General features: G+C 42.6%; 8 protein-coding genes across 8 annotated transcripts; 4 read left to right on the top strand and 4 right to left on the bottom strand.

The window, feature by feature from the left end:
• Positions 1–2,033: 2,033 nt before the first annotated feature.
• On the top strand, positions 2,034–2,924 carry AWJ20_4197 (uncharacterized protein; the record flags this gene model as incomplete). The annotated part of the gene is made up of 1 exon (XM_018881257.1): positions 2,034–2,924. The coding sequence occupies one exon, from the start codon at positions 2,034–2,036 to the stop codon at positions 2,922–2,924; it is 891 nt and encodes a 296-aa protein (XP_018733865.1).
• Positions 2,925–3,130: 206 nt separating this feature from the next.
• On the bottom strand, positions 3,131–3,808 carry AWJ20_4196 (uncharacterized protein; the record flags this gene model as incomplete). The annotated part of the gene is made up of 1 exon (XM_018881256.1): positions 3,131–3,808. The coding sequence occupies one exon, from the start codon at positions 3,806–3,808 to the stop codon at positions 3,131–3,133; it is 678 nt and encodes a 225-aa protein (XP_018733864.1).
• Positions 3,809–4,251: 443 nt separating this feature from the next.
• MED4 (Med4p) lies at positions 4,252–5,247 on the bottom strand (the record flags this gene model as incomplete). Its single annotated transcript, XM_018881255.1, has 1 exon — positions 4,252–5,247. One exon carries the CDS (start codon positions 5,245–5,247, stop codon positions 4,252–4,254), a length of 996 nt encoding a protein of 331 aa, XP_018733863.1.
• A 686-nt stretch (positions 5,248–5,933) lies between these two features.
• On the top strand, positions 5,934–9,233 carry NEO1 (putative aminophospholipid-translocating P4-type ATPase NEO1; the record flags this gene model as incomplete). The annotated part of the gene is made up of 1 exon (XM_018881254.1): positions 5,934–9,233. The coding sequence occupies one exon, from the start codon at positions 5,934–5,936 to the stop codon at positions 9,231–9,233; it is 3,300 nt and encodes a 1,099-aa protein (XP_018733862.1).
• Positions 9,234–9,285: 52 nt separating this feature from the next.
• On the bottom strand, positions 9,286–10,308 carry AWJ20_4193 (uncharacterized protein; the record flags this gene model as incomplete). Its single annotated transcript, XM_018881253.1, has 1 exon — positions 9,286–10,308. One exon carries the CDS (start codon positions 10,306–10,308, stop codon positions 9,286–9,288), a length of 1,023 nt encoding a protein of 340 aa, XP_018733861.1.
• Positions 10,309–10,560: 252 nt separating this feature from the next.
• On the top strand, positions 10,561–12,279 carry BGL7 (beta-glucosidase; the record flags this gene model as incomplete). The annotated part of the gene is made up of 1 exon (XM_018881252.1): positions 10,561–12,279. One exon carries the CDS (start codon positions 10,561–10,563, stop codon positions 12,277–12,279), a length of 1,719 nt encoding a protein of 572 aa, XP_018733860.1.
• Positions 12,280–12,315: 36 nt separating this feature from the next.
• Positions 12,316–16,886, bottom strand: SYG1 (Syg1p; the record flags this gene model as incomplete). Its single annotated transcript, XM_018881251.1, has 2 exons — positions 12,316–15,399; positions 16,713–16,886. 2 exons carry the CDS (start codon positions 16,884–16,886, stop codon positions 12,316–12,318), a joined length of 3,258 nt encoding a protein of 1,085 aa, XP_018733859.1.
• On the top strand, positions 16,846–19,323 carry SEY1 (dynamin-like GTPase SEY1; the record flags this gene model as incomplete). Its single annotated transcript, XM_018881250.1, has 1 exon — positions 16,846–19,323. The coding sequence occupies one exon, from the start codon at positions 16,846–16,848 to the stop codon at positions 19,321–19,323; it is 2,478 nt and encodes an 825-aa protein (XP_018733858.1).
• Between the last annotated feature and the right edge of the window lie 26 nt (positions 19,324–19,349).

The following is a 19,349-nucleotide window of genomic DNA, read 5'->3' as shown; positions in this document are numbered from 1 at the left end:
TAATAATACATCATGTTTGTAACCTTCAAGTGTTTCTAAGAGAGGCAAATAGCATTGAATGAGATCAGAACACAAGTAAGGCAGAATATGAAAGTCAAGAACGCTGTTCAACGGTGGGGATATATTGTAGAGGTAATTCAAGCAAGCTGTTTTGTGGAAAGGATAGTGTGAATCCGTCTTTAAGTAAATAACGATGAGACCCGTCTAAAATATTTTAGAGAACTCAGATCCCCTGGTTTGACTGGCTGCCGCTCTGACCCAGGGATTAACAATGCAGTTGTTCATTTGGAACTTTTGCACTATATTCACACATAAATAAACAAGCTATTGGATCCTTTCTCCATTAAGTGGCCCAATTATCTAGTTTTACATTTTCTTTGAGTACTTGACAAAAATAAAACAGTCAATTTGCTCCGCTTGCTTTTTATTTAAACTATAAGATCTACCACTGAGTACCCCTAATAGGAAACTATTTGATGCACATCACTCAACACTCGAATCCTTTAAATGGATAACAGATTTTGTGTGACAGACGATTTGGGATCATCTGGGGTGTCTAGATGTTATCTGAAATAGCTGAATATGAATTGTGCTAGTAAATTGTTGTTCATCTATCTTGCCAGTGGTATTTCTGACCGAATCTAACTATCCCGAAGGTGTCAGGGGGAGAATATATTGTATCATAATATGCTCTTTCAGTCATTTCGACATTCAAAATTATATTAGTTTTCAGGAGACCAAAGCTATTTCTAGTGGTACCTGATATAATGACGTCGTATTACACCTACCTAATAACGAACTTTAGCGATTATAGACAGATATTTTGTGCAGTGCATTAACTGAGATAACAGTCTGAAGGTTAAACATGTCTGAATTAATCGGGTGGGACTGGAATAATCCCTCAAATAGATTCAAGAGATAGTGAGATATTTTGTCCTCTGTATATCCTATTGGCACTTTGCTAAATAGACTAGAGTATTTGAGTTGGACCCCTTACCGACTTCGGGACTAAATGGTAAGTCTTAACTTTGGGGTTTAAGTGATACCCCCTAGCATACTCTCTATTTACACAGAGAATAAGGAAAGTGGCTAGCCAAGAATCCACGTGGATATAGAAGAGCTAACTATACTATGAAAATTTTTAGAAAGGTGTTTGAATCAACTTGAAACAAAAACCAGATCTACAGAGGTGCCCAAAAAACAAGAGATCGTTGATAAACGCCAACATATCTTTCTGTATTCGCCAGCACAAGGATTAATCCCTCAAGTGCAGCATATGTTCATCATTTCGGGATGACTGCCCATTTTGTTGGTGCAGCATCGGGTGTTGAGCTGAGGGGGCTTCTGCATTGGAGATGCCAATGGATCCAGAACCAGCTCAAAATTTTTTGATTTTGAGAAGCCGCTATCGACCACTTGAATCCAGATGTCACATCCATGTCTCAATTGTTTCAGTTTCAGAGTAGAGTATTATAACTGTGATCCAGGATGTCAATTTTCGAACCAGGAGTTATGCCTAATGATCCTGTAGCCGTTACATAGCTGCAAACATAACGTCATGGATGCAAGTGTCTGCAGCAAGATACTGCACGTTGTGCAGCAACAGTTGCTTTTTTCAGTTGAAATATGAAGATTGAAATTGGGATAATTGAGCAGACATAACGCAAAAAATCAATTTAATCTGCCAGCCACCACAAATCTAAACATAAACAGACAAAGGCCTGATAAACGAGATACGTGGTACACAAGGTTGGCATCTCTTAAAGTGTTTATTTGAGAACCAGGGTAGAATAGAAACAAAAAACTGGCTTAGTAAAATCACGCGTTGCCACAGCCGGTATTTCAAATTGCCCTTTGGTTGACTTGAGTTGGTTTTGATACCACGTGAAACGCGGAATATTGCTCATTTAACTACCGGCCGCCACTTGGTTTTCACAGCCCTCAGATCTCAGAATAGCAGTGAGCAAAAAGCAGGTTCTCTAGACACAGACTGCTGAGTCAGTCAATCCAGCATCTCGCTGTTTTACAGTGGCATGAGCGATTTTGGCGACCTGGGCTCAAAAATGAGCGTTAATTCACCACTGCTACGGGCTCAGTCATCATCTCCCAAGATAGTTGTTGGTAATGATACTGGCGATAACGTCTCGGATTTCGATTATTCCCGTTATAATCGGGGTGGCAGCGTCATTGGCCAGGATACAATACCTGAACCGGATTATGCGCTGAAAGTGGCATATAGGACATCAATATTCTTCCATGCTCTTGCAATCTCATTGACCATTGCTTCTATTTATTATCCAAGGTGGTTACGAGGAAAAACCATTAGCGATGGCACATCGAGTCCTATAGCATACTCATACATAGGACTTGGTGAACAATGCTTGGATGGACAGCCATGTACCAAGTTTCCAGCACCATCCGACTGTCGAAAATATGGAGAAGGATTCTGTGCAGCGTGGCAGTCGGCTGCTTTTGCCATGTGGGTATCATTAGTGTTCCAGACCACGTCCGAATTTGCACTAATCTGTACCGTGATTATTGGTACCAAACCAATAATTCGTAGAGGCTGGAAACTAATTTGTATATTAGTGGGCATTTCCATCCTGTTTCAGTTTGTCTCGACCATCACTACGGCACTTCTCCTTGAAACTACACCTAAATTCCACGGCCACGATAATCGCATCTGGGCTCTCGGCACCGGCTGGGGTTCAGCAACTGTATCATGGGTCCTGAGTTTATTCATAACAATGGGAATCTCCATTGTGGGAATCATGTCACAAAGTCCATCAGACGGCACCGACGACGGCGAGCTTTACGATAACGACCTCGACTCATTCACCACCGACGGCGACGGACTGCCTCGCGACGACTTCTACTACTACAATCGCCAGACCCGGCGCAATTATCTAGCTTGCAATACTTGAAAGTTTTTCGTTTGTTTGTGCCCTACTCTGCCTCCGGCGGCCGGGCTCTGCCCGGACCCGTTGTGCTCGCTTCGCGAGCAGCTTGGGACCCTGTTCCTATAGACGGTCGCTCGCGAAGCGAGCACAACGGGTCCGGGCAGAGCCCGGCCGCCGGAGGCATGTAGACACCATCATGTAGACACCATCCAATTGTTATATTAAATACCCTAATAAAACCCCTCGATCTCAACATCGCCGTTAATGAGAGGTACGGTCTGACCGAAGGTAGTGCCCTTCTTGTCACGGAGGGTCGCGATTATGAAGGAGGCCACATCTTCACGATGAATGGCCTTTTTGGCGTCTGACGAGACAGCCTTCTCGGGGGGTGTCACCTTGCCAGTACCGGGTCCATCGAGTAGAAGAGCAGGTTGGAGAATGGTGTAATTTAATGGGAATGTCCTCAGCAGGCGATCAGCATAGTGTTTAGCAGTGTAGTAGGGACGGATCGAGCTGTTGTGCCAATGGTCTCTGCTGTCGGCTCCATAGGCACTGACAATAACATATCGGTCTACTTTCGCATCTACGGCAGATTCAAACGTCTTGACAGCACCATCGAGATCAATTGCAAACGTCTTATCGAGCCCTGCACCACCAGCTCCAGCCGTGAACACGATGCTGTCAGCCTTGACGTCCACAAGTAGCTTCGTGATGGTTTTGACATCTGCATCGGCCAGACTGAGATACTCAGACTGGATATTCAATTTGTCAAAAGTGGCCTTTTGCTCGGGATTTCTGTAGATGGCAATTGGGTGGAACTCGCTTGTCAGCTTCGCCAGCTTCTGGCTCAAGTACAGACCCACCTTGCCATGGGCACCAAAAATCACTACCTTCTGAACTGCAGACATATTTGATTAGCAAAAATAATTTAGTTGAATGACGAAGCAGATTCTTCTGCTTTTATATTCGAAAATAATATACGACCACTCGGTCCTAGATTACCAAGAACCTTCCTCGATTACGTAAATGAACATCGGTCAAATACCGAGCTTGCACGTGACCGACCACGAGGGTCAGATCGCATGGGCCCTCATGTTGGTGCCGATTCTCGGTGTTTACAGCAGCCGAGACCCGTTCGGACGGGGTTTTCTCGCCTCGAAATCCCGCAGGGGTATTGGCCTCAGTATTCATGGGTTTCTAGCAGCAACAACATGGGATCGTAGACGTAACGACTCGAGCGCAGCGAGAGGAGCCGGGGGGTCTGGGGCACAGCCCCAGCCGCCGGAGGCACGTAGGCACCAAAAACATAGATCAGAGAAATAAATAATAATACACAGGGTTTAAGAGTGGGTTACTCATCGTCCTCATCGTCTTCTTCCTCGTCAGGATCGAACAGATCAAGATCGAGTGCACCACCGCCGTTTCCGCTGCTGGCGTGTTCAGCGTGTGTAGCAGAGGGAGAAACAGGTTGGGCTTGTGGAGATGAGGCTGATGGATTGGTGATGACGGGTCGCTCGCCATAGGAGACGATGGAGCTTCGTCGTTGACGAGGGTCCCTTTGAGGCGACTGAGAAGAAGTACCATCTGCTCCTTTATGAAGTTCTTGGTTTGTGTGCTCGGTTTTCACAGGTTCAGTCTTGACAGTCGATGCTTGTCGGAGAGCAGTTTCGTCTTTTTCGGCATCGGCAGCCAACATTGCTAGTACTCCTCTTCTTAGTCCGTCTTCAGACGGCCATGGCAGGTTTGCATGCTCATTAGCCACCTCTGGATTGTACCCGGGAGGTGGGTGGGTGAATTTTGTGATTTTAGTCGCATAGCTGAGCAGCTCATTAGCAGAGATAGGAGATGCTACTCGAGAATCATCAGAATCGTCTACGTTTCTCAGAGCAGATTGCAGTTCTCGTCGACTTTCTGATAAGCTTAGAAGCACTTGGTTGAGCTGTCTATCTAGCTCTGCAGATATTTTTTTCAGTTTCTGAATTGTTTTTCCAGCCTCTTGATGTTCAAGAAGCTCTTCTAATGCTATCGATAGATCATTATCAGCATCAATGACATCCTGTGCTTGCTGGGGAGTTGCAGTAAACTTTCCAAGACCGTCTACCAACTGCCCAATAGCCGACTCCAGTCGTGGTAACGAACTCTGGATACGTAATTTCGTGGAATAACCTGATGCTGGAAGTGAAGATGAAGACGAAGGAGACTGAGGTGAATGAGGATCCTGATTCTGTGCTGCAACTATCGACAACCTTCGCTTCAAGGCGGGAATTGACGGTGTCGACTTGAATTGTGCCTCATACGACGGTCGAATTGTAGGTGTCCCCACCTTGGAGTATGGCAGTGTCGACATAGGATTTATATGGCTCTAATATTTCGCGTAACTTTGGAATTGAGTAGTTGATTTCAGAAGATGGCAGTCAGATTTTGAACCTTTGAAAAATGAATGAGATATAGTTTGGAAGGTCACGTTAATGTTCAATAGTTCTCAAATCACACGAATCGACCCGAACTTTAATCTATTGACCGAGTACCATGCTCTTATTTTATACGAGGATTAGATCTTGGAGGGGTTTCACCAATTGTGCATTGCAACCTCCACACTGAACTCACAAAGTGACATGAAAGATGCAATAATACCTCTACCAATAACATGCCGGTTTTGACAAAGTTGGTCCCTTACATACTTTACTACCACGTACATGTCTATCAATTAATTCTAGGTACATTAGTCTCAATCACGTCAACATCGGTATTATAGCAGCTTTGCTCTCGTCAGTATAATAGCTCAACTGAGCAAATCCATACAAGGTGAGATATTTCACTTAGTACAAGAGCGTTTGCATTTAGGTCTTATTAGATTTGTTAATTGTCAGCGGCAAGAACGCTTAGTGGATGAGATCCAATCATCCGTACAAGCAATCCAGTTCAAAGTCAAATTCGCCTCTGGAGATTGCTTCGTTTCTACTTAAAAAGAGGTGGTATGCCCCTATCAAATATCCGGTTGACTATATAAGCAGGGTTATTCGAACGCTCCGAATGCCTGAAGACGCTATCCCGTTGCATACAATGCGGACTAATACTCATGATGACGACGACGACGGTATCGATGGACTTGATAATATTGACGATGACGTCCCTTTAATTGGTGGCAGCACCAATAATGGTATAGGTAGTGACGCCAGATCTGGTGCCGATGGTACTAATAACCATAAACGCTCAATGACAGCCCGACTATCGGGTATGCTGACATCCGCCAAACCGACAGTGAGATCTGAACGATGTGTTTCCAGCCTGACTGCTTCATCTAAACCATATCCATTCCCATCAAACGCGGTATCAAATGCGAAATATTCGCCAGTTATGTTTATTCCCATCATTCTGTATGAACAGTTCAAGTTCTTCTTCAATCTATATTTCCTTTTGGTGGCTCTATCCCAAATTGTCCCGGCCCTGAGAATTGGTTATTTGTCGTCATACATTGTTCCATTGGGGTTTGTATTAACAGTAACCATGGCCAAAGAGGCATGGGATGATATTCAAAGACGCCGTAGAGACAGTGAATCTAATTCGGAATTATACGAAGTGCTCACTGGAAATCAGCCCTCATTACATCAAAGTCGTAGTTTGAAAGTTGGTGATCTCATTCGTATTCATAAAGACCAGCGTATTCCTGCAGATATGATTTTGTTGTCATCTTCTGAAAAGTCGGGTGAGTCGTTTATTCGTACAGATCAGTTGGATGGAGAAACAGATTGGAAGTTGAGAATTGCATGCCCCCTGACTCAGAAGCTGGCTATAGAGTCTGCAACTGGGGTTAATAATGGGTCGTCTGGTGTAGCCGATGGTGATGAAACTATTAATGCATTTAAAAAAGTGGTTGTAATTGCCGGACCCCCTGAAAAATCCATCCACTCTTTCCTTGGTACTCTTAAACTCGAGGGCCAATCTATTGGTTTATCTGTTGACAATACTCTATGGGCAAATACAGTTCTCGCATCAGGTACTGCTATTGGTATCGTTATATATACCGGACATGATACAAGACAGGAGATGAATACTTCAGTTGCTGGTAGCAAAGTCGGTCTGCTGGAATTAGAAATTAATAACTTATCGAAGATCCTCTGTGTGTGCGTGTTTCTCTTGAGTATAGGATTAGTCGTGATTCATGGATTCGGTCCTGACTGGTATGTTGATATTATGCGGTTTCTCATTCTTTTTTCAACAATCATACCTGTCAGTTTAAGAGTCAACTTAGACATGGGAAAGTCCGTTTATGCCTATCAAATTGAACATGACAAGGCAATTCCAGATACTATCGTTCGAACCAGTACAATTCCCGAAGATTTGGGCCGCATAGAGTATTTATTGACCGACAAGACTGGAACTTTAACTCAAAATGATATGGAGATGAAAAAAGTCCATGTTGGTACAGTGTCTTATGCGGGTGATGCAATGGACGAAGTAGTTGCTTTTGTACGTGATGGTTTGTCTGGAGCTCCTGCATCCGTATCTGCGAATACCGCTTCCTCCGTCCCACTTCGTAGCAGAAGAGAAATAGGCAACCGGGTACGCGATATAGTTACTTGTCTAGCAATTTGCCATTCAGTCACTCCATCTTTCGAGGACGGTAATGGTGGTCAGATCGAGTACCAAGCGGCATCTCCTGATGAGATTGCCATCGTCAAGTGGACTGCTGCCATGGGTCTGTCCCTGTATCGACGTGATCGTACATCCATGACATTGATACATGAAGCTACTCGCACACCTCATGACTTTGAAATCTTGCATGTTTTCCCATTCAATTCTGACAATAAGCGTATGGGTATTATTGTACGTGACAAGTCTCAGCAGAAGAGTGGTGAGTTGTGGTTCTTCCAGAAAGGTGCAGACACTGTAATGGCGAAAATCGTACAGCACAACGACTGGTTGGAGGAAGAAACTGCAAACATGGCTCGAGAAGGACTACGGACACTTGTAATTGGTCGCAAAAAGCTTACGTCACAATTATATGACAAGTTTGTGGAAAAGTACAATGCTGCCTCGTTATCTATGTTCGATCGTGACGTTGCCATGGCTAAAGTGGTTGGTGAATATTTAGAGCATGATCTTGAGTTACTGGGACTTACGGGTGTTGAAGATAGACTACAAAAGGACATGAAGCCATCATTGGAGTTATTACGAAATGCCGGAATCAAAATCTGGATGTTGACTGGCGATAAAGTTGAAACTGCTCGCTGTGTTGCTGTCTCTGCAAAATTGGTTTCACGGGGTCAATTCATCTACACAGTTACAAAGCTGGATAATCCAGATGAGGCATATGAGCATTTAGAATTTTTGCGTGAGAAACCTGATGCTTGTCTCCTGATTGACGGTGAGTCGCTTTCATTATATCTTCAAAAATTCAAAAGCGAGTTTGTCGAGACAGCTGTCAGGTTGCCTGTCGTCATTGCATGTCGATGTACTCCACAACAAAAAGCCGATGTTGCCATTCTTATCAAAGAAGCTACTAAGAAAAGGGTTTGTTGTATTGGAGATGGCGGTAATGATGTGAGCATGATTCAAGCGGCTGACGTAGGTGTTGGTATTGTAGGAAAAGAAGGAAAGCAAGCTTCTCTCGCGGCAGACTTTTCTATCACCCAATTCTGTCACTTGACAAAGCTCTTAGTTTGGCATGGACGTAATTCATATAAGCGATCAGCTAAGCTAGCTCAATTTGTCATTCACAGAGGTCTTATTATCAGTATTTGTCAGACTGTCTTTTCGATCGCTTCGTCTTTTGAGCCATTAGCATTATACCAAGGCTGGCTGATGGTGGGCTATGCTACGATTTATACCATGGCGCCTGTATTTTCTCTGGTACTGGATAGGGATGTGGATGAAGACCTGGCTAAGTTATATCCTGAGTTATATAAGGAATTGACTGCTGGCACTTCCTTGTCCTACCGGACTTTTTTCGTCTGGGTCCTCGTTTCCCTCTATCAGGGATGTGTTATTCAAGGTATGTCACAGCTATTTGTTGGTAGCGATAGCGAACAATTCACTAAAATGGTGGCTGTTAGTTTTTCTGCTTTGCTCTTTAATGAACTGATCATGGTAGCATTGGAAATTATAACCTGGAACAAAGTCATGGTATTTTCCGAAATTATAACAATGTGTATATTTGTTGGATCGGTACCGTTTTTGGGCGATTATTTCGATCTCAACTACGTGACACAAGTTTCATTTTACTGGAAAACTGCACTCATTACTGCGACTGCATTGATTCCTCCATGGATTGGAAAGACACTGAGACGGAAGCTGAAACCACCAAATTATGCCAAAGTACAACAAGCTTAGAGAAACTTTTAATTATTTGAATAAACATATAAATAGCATTAAAACATGAAAATTAATGATCTTGTTCTAACATTCCGGGGCAATTTTCCTCTAAATCGTTTTCATCATTGTAAGAGAACCCGCACCACATGCAATAAAAATATACACTTCGTAAGTATATCAACACCCGGAACAGCTGATGACTTTTCTCGAGAAGCTGAAACTCCTCGAGTTCTTTCTGTGATTTATCGTCTCCTTTCATATCAAGCAACTCCACTGATATATTTGTGTCGAAGCTCGGATTCTCCATATTTCGACGTAGCTCTCTCACCTTCTTATTCAACTGGTGCTCGCAAACAAGTGACCTATATATAATATTTACTGAGAAAGGGTCTTCTGCCTCGTAGATCGTCTCAGGCTCGACCCCGTCAGCAGTAGCATCCAGGTCCAAAGCAACCTTCTGAGCAGACTTGATCTGGCTACTGAGTTTCTTATCTGAATAACTTTCCGATATCCGTGATAAAAAGTTTTCTTTAGACTCTTTTTGTTTCTCAATGGCGACGTCAACGCTTTTATTGACCTCGTCTCGTAATGCACTGTCATATCCAATTCCCCCTCTGCCCTTTTTAATCTCTATCACAATAGGCTCATTAGAACGAGCTTGATCTTTGTTAAGTTGACTTTCAGTAGATGCTGCTCCTAGAGAACTACCAGGTTTGAATCCCATAAGCTTCATCATCTTTAGTCCCTTATTCTCTGGTTCTCGCTCTATTAGAGATCTCTTCAAATTCGTTCGAAGGCTTATATCTTCTTTAGTGAGCCCCTGGGCTTTAGAGAGTAGCTCTTCACGATTGATTTCATCAAAATCTTTCTCTGGTTCGTGTCCTGGAAGCACCATCGACATATAGTCCTCTTCTTCATCGACGTCGTCATCTTCGTCATCTTCTCGAACCTCTGGTTCGCTGCTAGATATTACTGGTCCGATCTCAGCAAGTCTATTAAAATGCTTTTTCGAGACATTTTCACTTGCATCTTCTTCGCTGTCTGAACCAAAAACATTACCACTCGCCACAGGTCGACCAGGATGTTTGTTCATTGGAAAGATAAAGTCGGATATGAAATGAGAAAGCGACATGAATGAAGCTGCAGGAACAACGCGGCTGACCTGCAACTTGATAGACAGGGTCCCTGCATTATGTAGTCGAGGATTTCTGGTATACTGTCAAAAAGCCTAATCTTGTGGATCATGACTATGGTTTTGAGTTTTGCATGATATTGTGAATCTCTTCAGAATCTATAAATATGTGGGACCTTGCTATGATGAATCTGCAATTCAAGCGGATTTATTATGCTTGTAAGATTTCTTCCATTATTGTTACTAGCTCTAGGTGGTCTTGGAGGAGCGCAAGTACTTCCTAATAGATTTTATAATTTCACTAGCCCAGCAAATTACAGTAATTCCAACATCACAAATGCCACTACATCCTATCAAAGAGTGACAAATTTGTGGGATGGATTCCAAGTAGCGCGGGGTACTATCACACATGTCGTCGAGCCGTTACCAATAGCCAAAGATGAGCTAACTCCTCCTCCCAATATGAAACCACTGCATTGCCAATACAGGCTACCAAAAGACTTCATATGGGGATGGGCATCCAGTGCCAGTCAGATTGAAGGTGCAGTTGATGCTGATGGAAGGGGCCCTTCCGTGTGGGATAATGTTGCCCACAAAGTCCCCGGATTCTTAAAAAAAAACGAGACATTTGACATTGCAAACAACCACTATTACATGTATAAGCAAGACTTTCAAAGACTAAAGGCAATGGGGGTTCCTTATTATTCTATGACCATTTCATGGTCACGAATTTTTCCGTCTGACAGCGGCGAAGTTAATAAAGCTGGATTGCAGCATTATATTGACGAAGTCAACTATTTGTTAGAAAATGGCATTCAACCCATAGTAACTCTATATCACTGGGATATTCCTCAAGTCCTACAAGACAAGTATGGAGGCTGGTTGGACAGAAAAGTTGTTCAAGATTTTGCTAATTATGCTCGAGTTATGTTTGAAGCTCTTCCAAAAGTAAAACTTTGGCTAACACTAAATGAACCCCAGGTGTTTTGCAATGACTACGCCGATTGGCCTGATGAAGGCGTACCGGACCATGTGTTCCCAACCTTCGGACTCAACAGCACACAGAGAAAATATATATGTGGTCACAATGCACTTTTAGCACATGCCAGTGCTGTCCATATTTATAGAACCGAAATTGAACCAAAATATGGCAAGGGAAAAATTTCATTTGCCAACTCTTGGGATTATACTCCATCCTATTCCAATTCTTCTGAGGACATATTAGCTTCGGAAAGGTCACTAGACTTTACTGCCGGATGGTTTGGTCAGCCTGTCTATATAGACGGGGAGTATCCCCAGTCGATCAGGGATGTCGTTTATGAGACTTTGCCTCGCTTTACCGAGGAAGAAAAATCGCTTGTTCTTAATTCTACTGATTTCTATGCATGGGATGGTTATACCGGTCATCCTGTAAGGGCCTCAGATGATTTCAGTAGCTGTGTTACCAGCCAGGGTGATTCCGAAAATTGGCCCGAATGTTTTGACGAAGTATTCACACTTCCTGGTGACTGGCTTATAGGAAATCGTGCTGATGTCGGAGTTTCCAATTGGTTATATCAAACGCCGCGATACTTCAGAGAGGGGATTGTTTGGGCCTGGTCACATTTCAAGCCGTTAGAGATTATAATTCCGGAATCCGGATTCAGCGTTTGGAAAGAGAATGAAATGACAGAAGCTCAAGCACGCTATGATGACACTAGAGTCAGTTATCTACATGACTACTTGCATCAGGCACTCAAACTTATCCATGAAGACAAGGTAAAACTGAGTGGGATTATCGCCTGGAGCATGTATGATAATATAGAATGGAGGCAGGGTCGAGATACGCGTTTCGGTTTGCAGTATTTTGACTATAACCATATGAAAGTTTATTTCAAAAAGTCTGCATTCTATATGAGGGACTTTTTTAATCACTACATGACCCAAGAATAAAATATATAAATATATAAGAACATATCATAGGTGAGGCTAATCTTTATTATTTTCATTGGCAGTGTTGTACCTGTCGCCGAGTATGCTATCATCATCGTCGTCATCATCGTCATCATCATCAGCTGATCCTGTTTGTTGGTCATCTGGTTTTCTTCTCTCGAAATCAGCAGTATGAGCGGATTTCAATTTAAGACTAACTGCCTGTAATACAGGAGTGGCAATTGATGCAAATGTCTTTCTCCTTTGTGGGCTCGGCTTGGGGGTGTGTCTTTCTTCTTCTGAAGCTGGCTCATCAGCTCTCAGCTGTGCTTCCACATCCACCATGGGAACTTGAGTACCATCACCTTGGCCATGTTCCGTTTCATCGGCCATTGTCTCACTATGAATTCTTATTTTCTTTGCTTCAGAGTAAGGTAGAGTCAAATCCCTTGAAGCTCTAAACCTGTTTACATTAGATCCATGCTCGTTTTCAACTCTGAAGAAAGCCCATAAAAATCTCCGAACAATTTCAATCAACGAAACAAAAAAACTGATTTTTGCCGATTGTTCGATCTGATCCCAAAACACAGCGTATAAAATCCAACTGAATCTTAATATTGGATCCACTATCATAATCGCGTAGTACGGCCACTTAGAGCCAAATCCCAGCTCATTACGTAGAAGGAAGTGTCTTGAGTTCGGTTGAAGAAGTGAGAAATCCATAAACAGATCCCAGATTGTACTGTAAATAGCATTCAGGCATGCAAAAAGGATGAAACAACTATGGTATACCTTCGATGACCGATTAATACGTGCCAAACTCAAAAACATATAGTATAGAACTAGACAAGAATATTTTAGTCCGTTGGCAAGATGTGGGAACCAATCACCGGTATCTCCATAACGTCGAAGACATTGCAGGAGACGCCATATACCTGGCAAACTATTCAAGAAACCTAGTAATCTTGAATGGGAAGACGTACAATACTTAGAAGACCCAAGAAGATCCCAATGAGTGCCATAGAGACAGAAAAACATGGACGCGTTTGAGATGGTGTAATTCAAACTGCAAAAGATATCACCAAGAAAAAAGTCTCGAAACTCGACAGGATATGCACCAGAAAGTAGCAGTCGCCATACTGCAACGACGAGCCATTTTCGAGCCTTCCAATGGAGTATTGGCAGTGGACATAGAATTGTGAACAAAGCAATACCAAGATAAATAGGCGGGAAATACTTTCCGGGGAACTGTTCGGGCCAGAAATCACGAAATGTAAACCATCCGAATAACGATAATAAGAATAGCATCATTGACGGAAGCTCGCCATATTGTCGATAATCCAAGTAATTGTGCTGATCAAATTCAAAGATAAATGGATAGTTAATTTTGTACGTGGTCCAGGTATACAAATTGAGCATAAACAAACACACAAATAGATTAGCCAAGAAAAAGCCACCCCAGATTTGAAATAAGTAAGCAATGTCAGGGTTTTTACTGCTGTGGCGAATTCCAGCAACAATACCATCAATAAATAATGGAACAGATAATCCTAGAAATAGTCCCGTGGTGAACATGGCAGAATAGTGAAGGTTAGGGAAATCAGTCGCTCGAAGTTTTTCAACTGCTCGCTTGTGATTACTTGACTCGAAGTAAAATGCATATAAATCTTCGGTTCGAGGGATAAGAGTGTCAAGTACATCTGAAGACACAAATTTACAGTTCTTAATCTTTTCCAAGTACCCTGGCAGCTTGTTACTCTTAGCAGCTTTGTCAAACTTTTTCACCATTTTTCGTACTGCCGTAGCATTGAGCGATTTATAATCTTTCAGCAATTCCAACGAGTGATAGTATTCTTTCAGTGCTATCTTCAATTGAGCCCGTGCTACGGAGAATGTAACCCCACGATCAGGTTTTCTCGAAAAGTCCGATCCGGAGCCGCCAATTTCATTTTCTGACATTGACTTCTTTTTCCTTTTCTTCAACATTTCTGGCAAGCTGGGCATATCAAACTCTCTAAATAATGCTTCCTTAGTCGTCAATGCTGCTCTGTTTATTATTTCTCCATTTGCCAGGGCCTGCTTAATGTCTGATCTGTGCTGATTGAACTGAATTAATTGATCCTGGAGAATCAAATATTTTTCCACTGCCTCTGCCTCCTTCAAACTATAGAATTTCTCAATCTTCTCGACTTCAGAATCCACCCATGCAAGAAGCTCTTGTATGGCAGCCTCATTTGATGAGACTGCTTCAGCACCTTGATTGTTCTCTGATGTGAATCTATTTCTAAGAGTACTAGCTTCCATGCTGGCACTATTACTTGACGATGTGGAGTTTCCGACTACTTCGTTGGTATTGTATTGAGTGCCCTGTCTCGATTTATTACTCTTTGAAATAGCCATTGGCTCGGGACCAAAAGGATTTTCTAATAGCGGTGATCGATCATTTACAGGAGGAGCATCAAAATGATCAGGATCGGAGTCGATTGTATCAAGATTTTCATCAGCACCAGTGTCCCGTTGACTTGGAGTAACATCTGATTCAGAGAAACCCACCTTCCTACGGGCTGGTCCATCTCCTTGCAAATCAGGCCTGTTCTCGTCTTTGCTGGAACCTTCATCTCTCCCGCTACCGCCTATTTTGGAAATGCTGTCAACCTTGGTAGGATTGGATGCATCTTTTATTGCTGGAGGTGGTAATTCCAGTCCACTATATGCTGGACTAAAGCTGTTATCCGCAATTCGTACTTGGTGTCCTGAATGAGATTGATATGGTAATACACTACTGAATCTTGCAACATCGGCACCCGGGAGGATCTTCGTCTCTTTGGGCTTTTTGAGCCGTGGAGATGATGTCGATACTACTGATGGACTGATATCATACGATCTTAACAAGTTTGGAGATTTTCCAATCAAGGGTAGTTTTCCGTTTGTACCTTTGCGGAGTAATTGGCTTACTGTCAAAGGATGGGGTGATGACGATAGATCAGGGGTATCATCATGTTCACTGTCGCCAGAAAACAACGTTTGAAAATTCCTCGTGTGCGGCGAATCTTGTACCTTGTCTTCATTCTTTTTGTCGAATTTCTTAAGCCGTTTTTTACCAGTTTTGTAGTCGAAGTATTGGTCTCTCCACTCTGGAACCTTGAGCTCTGTTAGCCTGACATAATCATGCCGAAAAAATTAGTGGATAGATCAGCAACAAGGTACTAAAGAGCTTACAACCCAGAATTCTCAATAGTCATATAAATTGCTTAGGACTTCATTTTAGTTGATAAAACTCATCAGCACCAATCACCAGATCTACATAGGGGTCCCTGCCAAACTTACCAGAGCCTCGCTCAAATGACTAAAATTCAGTTAGCAACTTATTAAACAATTTCTAAAAGATGAAAATAAAATACTTACGCAGCAAACTTCATACTGCCTGACCAGAACAGAACACCACAGATGGATATTTCTGATTTGTCCTGAAATGTATCACCAACTCTATTCGTAGTTTTCGAGCACGTTTCGAGTTGCGTCTATACGGATATAATAATTCAGCATCAGGGCAGGGGTAACTCTTATCTTGCTCCGACTAGTACAGAGTAGGTTTCCTAGCAACATGGGGCGAGATTCCGGGAAAGTGGTACTTCGAAGCTTCAAGAAAGTTGAGAAAGATGGGTTTCATGGCTTTTCTCAGTAGCGGAAGTTTTAAGGCCGCCAGTGGATTTCAGCTCTTTTGAGTCCAATTAACTCGGTATCGCCTGATGTTGATAGAATTTGCATAGTTCTCAAGCAGTATTTAGAGTTCAAAAGTTTTTCGCTGCGAGTATATATTTTAACACAAGCTTTAGATGTAATTAATCTGTTTGTACGGTCGATTTTTACTAAGAATATAGGCTGATAATGAGGAATAGGGGTATTATCTGTTGCGTATACTTTATGAGATAACAGAATAAGGATGTTTACCCCTGCCCTTATCATGTTTATGTGCGTATATGCAAAGTAAGGATGCAGGGCTCACATGTCAATATCAAATAGAGAACGTTTTTTTCGAATATCAATCTTACAAAGGACATGTCAAAATTATCATTATCATTATCTTACACTCACTTGTCAAGAGCTTAATAAACTGTAACTGAACTAACTGGTGAGGTTACGCTCTCTTGTTGATACAACCAACAGTCTATGACCGGTATGATAACCTATATCATATCCCAACGACATGTATGGCAACTGGAAACACAAGAAATCTTCAGTAGAATAAAGTAAAAAGACTAGCTGACGAAATGATACCAATTGTTGATATAATTGCAAGGCCTCGGCAGAACTCTCGGTACAGCGATGTGATGACGTCCAAAATGCACATGAAGTATAGCTCGTGATGCGCGCGGTTACGGGTTGGTGTATACTCCTGTAACAGTGGGTGGTCAAAACAAACTGATACACATCATCCGTCTCGATCACAAGACCAGATCTGTTCTTCTCTGTTCGGACTGTGTTGAGATTTTACGAACAATACTAGCAGTGACAGCCACTGAAAGAGCTAGGAAGTAATTATCTGAAATATATCTAACAAGTGCTTGATATTTGGCTGGAGAAAACATGTCATCATCAACGTCAACCCCGGATTCTGTCCAGGTCATCAATGAACGGAAGGAGTTCAATCAAAAGCTATCTGATTACTTGGACGTTACAAACACTTTGAATAGTGGATTGGATTATCATATTGTATCAGTTTTTGGAAGTCAATCTACTGGTAAATCGACCCTTCTCAATGCGTTGTTTGGTACTAAGTTCCAGGTTATGAATGAAGCCCAACGTAGTCAGACTACTAAGGGTATCTGGATGGGCAAGGCTATTATGAGCGGTGAAGCAGAAGCTATTTCTGATAGCGATGATTATGATAATGGAAGTAGTATCAGTACAAAATCGTCTGATGAGGATGCTGCTGTGTCGGTGTCTGTCTCACCATCGAAGAAGAAGAGTGGTGATGATTACCTCAATGTGGTCCCTTCTTCATCACATATCTTGGTTTTAGATGTAGAAGGTACAGATGGTCGAGAAAGAGGTGAAGATCAAGATTTTGAAAGAAGATCTGCTTTGTTCGCACTTGCTACCTCAGAAGTCCTAATAGTCAACATGTGGGAAAGTCAGGTCGGATTATATCAAGGTGCAAATATGGGCCTACTAAAAACTGTTTTTGAGGTCAATTTGTCCTTGTTTCAAACCTCTGGACAAGCTTCTAGATCGTTAATTTTGTTTGTGATTAGAGATCACAGAGGTTCTGCTTCGTTGGACAGTTTAGCTTCTACCGTAATCGAGGATCTGGACAAACATTGGGAGTCGATTGCCAAACCTACTGAGGAGCTTAAGAGTTCTAAGATTAGCGATTTCTTTGATATTCAATTTTTTGCTCTTCCTCACAAGGTTTTCTTGCCAGAAAAGTTCTCTGAGCAAGTAAATGTTCTGGCTAGAAGGTTCACAAATGCACACTCGTCCGCTTATGTGTTCAAGCCAGAATATCATCGTAAAGTGCCGATTGATGGTTGGGCGATGTATGCCAATCAGATCTGGGAGCAGATTGAATTGAATAAAGACCTCGATTTGCCCACTCAGCAAATGCTTTTGGCTAGATTTAGATGTGAAGAAATCTCAGGACAATCATTCAAATATTTTGATGAAGAATTGGCTAAGCTGAATCAATCCAAAGGTGGAATTCTCGGGGGTACTCAGGTGGTTCCAGGGTTTGGTGAGTCGATAAAAGCTATTCGTAGTGAGGCATTAGGACAGTTTGACTCATTGGCATCCCGCTATCATGAGAATGTGTATCTCAGCAAACGAAAAGACTTGCAGTCATTAATTGATACGCGGATCTCCATTCTTTATCACGCCCAGCTGCAAGCCCTTCACAAGGCAAGTTTGGAGCTGTTTCACAGTACTATTACCAAAGCTCCCGAAGACTCCAGCTTTGAACAGACTGTATTGTCAGCGCGTGCTGCTGCCGAAGGGCACTTTGAAACTGGTGCTAAGGAAGCCACTATTGATGAAGAGGTGTTCAACTATGATGAGCACCGAAACAGATTTACGGCTGAATTGCAGACAGCAGAAGACCAAAAGAAAGAAGAGGCAATCAAGAAAATTGTCACAAGAGTTGGCAAGCGGGTGTCAAGAATTTTTGCTGAAGATATTGACTCATTTTTTGTCACACCTGATGAAGATACTTGGCGTAAGGTATCTGATTTTTTCAATGCAACTTTACGTACAGTACTCTCTCCATATGATGGTGGCAAGGATTTCAAAGTCGGTGCTACTAGCGATATTAACAAGCGAGGTGCACATGACATTCGCAAGGCAGCATGGGTTTCGCTTGATTCTAAGCTGCGAGAAATCACCCGCGAAGATAATGTGGTGATGAGACTGCGAGAGATTTTCGAAAACTCGTTCAGATACGATAAAAATGGAGTTCCCGTCGTGTGGAAGGCCACAGATGATATTGAGGGCCCATATATTAAAGCTCGTGACCATGCACTAAGCGTATTGCCGATTTTTGCTACTGCCCAATTTGCTGATGGTGAAAAGTTCGAGCCTGATGTTATTATTGATGAGGATGCTGATGATTTCTCGCTGAGGATCAGAGACACTAAGCTACAAGAGATCTCGACTAAGTTTAGACGACAAGCTGATGCATTATATGTAGATGCTAAGCGTTCCACATCACAATCTACAGCCCATATTCCATTTTATATCATTGTACTTCTGGTGGTTCTGGGTTGGAACGAATTCATGGCGGTTCTGCGAAATCCATTCTTAATATTATTTGCCATGATGGCTGGTGGAGGTGCATACCTTGCGTACTGTCTTGACATGTGGGGTCCAATCATCACCGTAACTTCAGTTATGATTGAGAAGTCTTCAGAAATTGCCAAGGAAAAGCTCCGCCAGGCTCTGGATGTACCGGTAGCGCCTGCTCACCAGTCTGCTGTTCCGGGTGGCTCAGCAATCCCTCTGGACGATTTGACCTCATCTGGAGAACGTATTTCCGTCACTCCAGAAAAGACAGAAAAGGACGAGGAACTGTAGTTGTTATGTGACAAACGTTTTGCACT

Source organism: Sugiyamaella lignohabitans, chromosome C (assembly GCF_001640025.1).
Source record: "Sugiyamaella lignohabitans strain CBS 10342 chromosome C, complete sequence".
Taxonomy (NCBI): domain Eukaryota; kingdom Fungi; phylum Ascomycota; class Dipodascomycetes; order Dipodascales; family Trichomonascaceae; genus Sugiyamaella; species Sugiyamaella lignohabitans.
This window is presented reverse-complemented; position numbering and strand designations above follow the sequence as displayed.